This window comes from Eucyclogobius newberryi, unplaced genomic scaffold (genome assembly GCF_026437365.1).
Source record: "Eucyclogobius newberryi isolate DKJ021-1_F unplaced genomic scaffold, fEucNew1.0.hap1 SCAF_37, whole genome shotgun sequence".
Taxonomy (NCBI): domain Eukaryota; kingdom Metazoa; phylum Chordata; class Actinopteri; order Gobiiformes; family Gobiidae; genus Eucyclogobius; species Eucyclogobius newberryi.
In genome coordinates this window covers 623304-627926 of record NW_027316023.1, presented here as the reverse complement: position 1 = coordinate 627926, position 4623 = coordinate 623304, and the positions used below count along the sequence as shown (strand labels likewise).

Sequence of the window (4623 nt, the reverse complement as noted above, 5' to 3'; positions counted from 1 at the left end):
AACAAAACTGTTGCCTGATTTCTAACTGAAACTTGTTTGCAGGTCAACTTGTCCACATTTTAGTGACTTACAAATGGGTGAGAATATGTCAAACATGGCAAAGAAAATAATTGTCAAACGTCTCACTGGTCAAAACTAACAGTGATGAATTGGTCAAATCCCAAAACTAAAAGCCTGTTAAATATTCCAACAACCGAATTGAATTAAACCATATAAATTATAAAGTGCTGTGATTTCAGGTACTCTTGAGTCTTGTTTTGCTTTGTCTATCCAAAAGTTAAAACTTGTCTAAATCCAGTTAAATGCCATATTATCTTCGCTCTCTAGTGGTGGATTTGATCACTGACGGTCATTTAACTGTGTATTCAAGTCACAGACAAAGCTCCCATTTATATATATATATATATATTACATTTTTTTACGATTAAATAAACACAATTTTGATTGTTTTGTTTCATTTAGCAAAACCCTACACACAATTAGCACAACCACAAACCCAATTAGCAAAACACCTTAGCTCCTTTGCAAAATGAACCACTCTTGTAAAAACTCTTCACTAATTGATCAAAACCATATTTTTTTACCATATGAAACACACATGTTGCATATGACTTATCTATGTTTGCACCAGTTACACACCAGTTACACACCAGATACACACAAGTTACACACAAGTTACACACCAGATACACACCAGTTACACACCAGTTACACACCAGATACACACCAGTTACACACCAGTTACACACCAGATACACACCAGATACACACCAGTTACACACCAGTTACACACCAGATACACACCAGTTACACACCAGTTACACACCAGATACACACCAGATACACACCAGTTACACACCAGATACACACAAGTTACACACCAGTTACACACCAGATACACACCAGTTACACACCAGATACACACCAGATACACACCAGTTACACACCAGATACACACCAGATACACACCAGATACACACCAGATACACACCAGATACACACAAGTTACACACCAGTTACACACCAGATACACTCCAGTTACACACCAGTTACACACCAGTTACACACCAGATACACACCAGTTACACACCAGTTACACACCAGATACACTCCAGTTACACACCAGTTACACACCAGTTACACACCAGATACACACCAGTTACACACCAGATACACTCCAGTTACACACCAGTTACACACCAGATACACACCAGATACACACCAGTTACACTCCAGATACACACCAGTTACACACCAGATACACTCCAGTTACACACCAGTTACACACCAGATACACACCAGTTACACACCAGTTACACACCAGTTACACACCAGATACACACCAGTTACACACCAGTTACACACCAGATACACACCAGTTACACACCAGTTACACTCCAGATACACACCAGTTACACACCAGATACACTCCAGTTACACACCAGTTACACACCAGTTACACACCAGATACACACCAGTTACACACCAGTTACACACCAGATACACTCCAGTTACACACCAGTTACACACCAGATACACTCCAGTTACACACCAGTTACACACCAGTTACACACCAGATGGGTGTGGTCATTTGGCTCATGGGTGTGGTCATTTGGCACATGGGTGTGGTCATTTGGCACATGGGTGTGGTCATTTGACAGTCAGTGCTTTAGCATTGCAAAGAAGTGACATTTTGATAAACTTCTGTGTCTTAAATACATACAAGTGTGTTCAGTGTTGTAAATCACTGTGTGTGTTGTTTTGCACAAAGTGTGAACTGACTTATTGTGTTACAGTGGTGCAGATCTGAGGCCCAGTTTTGCTCCTTGACTGTAAGGTTTTGATAATTGGGCTAAACTTTAGATTTTAGTGTTTATTCAATAGTAAAAACAACTATAATATTAGTTAAAGTTTGTAGATCCCACAAGCACTTCTGTGAGAGTTGTTTAATACACAGTAAAGTACCATCAGTGATGAGATCAACTGCTTTGAAAATACATTTACTGTATCAGAAAACAAAATAAACACGTGTTCTAACTAAGAAAGGGTTAGGGTCAATTACAGAATTCACAGACTGGGAAATGCTTTGGCATCAAAGGTGCAACATACAATGTAAAATATATGAAAAAGGGAATGCATAATATTTTGTATTTACAAACAACTGGATTGAAGCTATGAATTTACCTTGTAATTATTTCTTGTGATTTAGTAAGAATTGAGCATTATTATCAATATGTGTACTTTTGGTTTTATTAAATGATAGTTCTGAATTTAGTAGTTTCATCTGAGATTTTCTTTTCTTTTTTTTTATTTAGATATTTTAGAAATCCTTTAGTTCTTTATTTCAATATTTCCCAGAGGAATTGTAAAATTGAAAACACCACTTCTTATAATCCACCAATCAGCTTCGAGGAACAGCACAGCTTATCTGCATGAGGCTTGCTTTAAACCGCGGGGCGGCGCGCTCTCAAGTCATTCGTCCGTCTGTCCTCAGAACAGCTCACGATGCCTGAACCCGCCAAGGCCGCGCCCAAGAAGGGCTCCAAGAAAGCCGTGACCAAGACCGCTGGAAAAGGCGGCAAGAAGAGGAGAAAGTCCAGGAAGGAGAGCTACGCCATCTACGTGTACAAGGTGCTGAAGCAGGTCCACCCCGACACCGGCATCTCCTCCAAGGCCATGGGCATCATGAACTCTTTCGTCAACGACATCTTCGAGAGGATCGGCGGAGAGGCCTCCCGCCTGGCGCACTACAACAAGCGCTCCACCATCACCTCCAGAGAGATCCAGACCGCCGTGCGCCTCCTGCTGCCCGGAGAGCTGGCCAAGCACGCCGTGTCCGAGGGCACCAAGGCCGTGACCAAGTACACCAGCTCCAAGTAAACCCCAGTGTGCTCCAACCTTTCAACAACGGCCCTTCTCAGGGCCACCCACATCTGACAAAGATGAACGTCTACCACTTGCTTTTATTTATTTATTTTTATATAATATTATATATATATATATAAAGGTCTCCACCCAGAGTAAAATTAGGTTGGTTAAACCGCTCTAAATTTGCAACGTCTGGTTAAATTCAAAGATTGTTTGACGGACTTGAAATGAATCATGCTCTGAATAAAGCAGTAAACTAAATATGTAAAGTTGGTTACTGGAGTGTTATACTCTATTGTAAATGGAAATGTTAAGTATTCATTCACAAATGTTACAACCTCGTAGATGAGCATATTTAATGTAGGCCCATATTATTAATAATGTATATACTTAGATTTTTGTGAAATGTTTCAAAAGTGGAAAGATGAGCACTTACGCACTTTATTGTGGAGTTAATTGTATGCTGTGAATGAACAGTATTTTCATTTAAGTGAAAGGGCATCGTTTTTCAGTTTGTTAATATCGTGAGAAATGTGTACGTTTTTTTCTTTTAAGACTAAAAAAAGCAAAAGTATTGTTCTGCGTAAACGACCTTTGGGAGGCACGTTCCTATTGGTGGAAGAACGGCCACGCCCACAGACTGTCTTCACCTGCGTCCGCAAAAGCAGGATAAACACCATTGGAGCGGCCGTTAGAGCCACATCTGACTCTTCCACCAAGAAACAGTAAACATGAGTGGACGCGGCAAAGGAGGAAAAGGACTCGGTAAAGGAGGCGCCAAGCGCCACCGCAAAGTTCTCCGTGACAACATCCAGGGCATCACCAAGCCCGCTATCCGCCGTCTGGCTCGCCGCGGCGGCGTGAAGCGTATCTCCGGTCTGATCTACGAGGAGACCCGCGGAGTGCTCAAGGTTTTCCTGGAGAACGTGATCCGTGACGCCGTCACCTACACCGAGCACGCCAAGAGGAAGACCGTGACCGCCATGGACGTGGTGTACGCCCTGAAGAGACAGGGCCGCACTCTGTACGGCTTCGGAGGTTAAACGACACTTGACTGAACACGACAACAACAACAACGGCTCTTTTAAGAGCCACACACATGTGCAGAAGAGCATTATCTTTTCTCATGGTTACACCTCGTTTGATCCTAAATTATTAAACCTGGAAAAAGTAGAATAAAACCTTAGATCTACAGCGTGGCTATGAACTGTCTCAGATATATATTGTATTTTATATATATATATATATAAATGGGAGCTCTATCTGTGACTTAAATTCACAGATAAATGACCAGTGATCACATCCACCACCAGAGAGTGAAGATAATATGGGATTTAACTGGATTTAGACAGTTTTAACTTCTGGATATAAAGACAAAACAAGACTCAAGAGTACCTGAAATCACAGCCCTTTATCATTTATATGGTGATTATATGGATGAAATGGACTGAACTGAAGTAACTGGACATTTACAAAATGAAAAGACCAACTTTAGCAGTGAACCTGAAAATGGGCACTTGGAGGTAATATTGAATGTACTGGTCAACTAAATGTATTAGAACAAAATCATAACTTCGTCCCTGGATGTCTTGGGCCCAAAATGAGTCCAAGACATTGTAACATCTTTCTGTTGTCTTTAGTCCACATCCAGAGCTGTCACAGCCCAGACAACCCCCTCTGCTCAAAACAATCTTCTGCTTCTTTATGCATTATCTCCCCCCGGGATGGTAAATAAGTTGGGAAGTATGAACCCGC

At 41.3% G+C, this 4623-nt stretch overlaps 2 protein-coding genes across 2 annotated transcripts; both read left to right on the top strand.

Annotated features, from left to right (window-relative positions):
• The first annotated feature begins 2505 nt into the window (after window positions 1–2505).
• On the top strand, window positions 2506–2948 carry LOC140376590 (histone H2B 1/2). Its single transcript, XM_072462068.1, has one exon. The coding sequence runs from the start codon at window positions 2506–2508 to the stop codon at window positions 2878–2880; it is 375 nt and encodes a 124-aa protein (XP_072318169.1). The 3' UTR covers window positions 2881–2948.
• Window positions 2949–3595: 647 nt separating this feature from the next.
• Window positions 3596–3928, top strand: LOC140376619 (histone H4). Its single transcript, XM_072462104.1, has one exon. It carries the CDS (start codon window positions 3600–3602, stop codon window positions 3909–3911), a length of 312 nt encoding a protein of 103 aa, XP_072318205.1. The 5' UTR covers window positions 3596–3599; the 3' UTR covers window positions 3912–3928.
• Window positions 3929–4623: the final 695 nt, after the last annotated feature.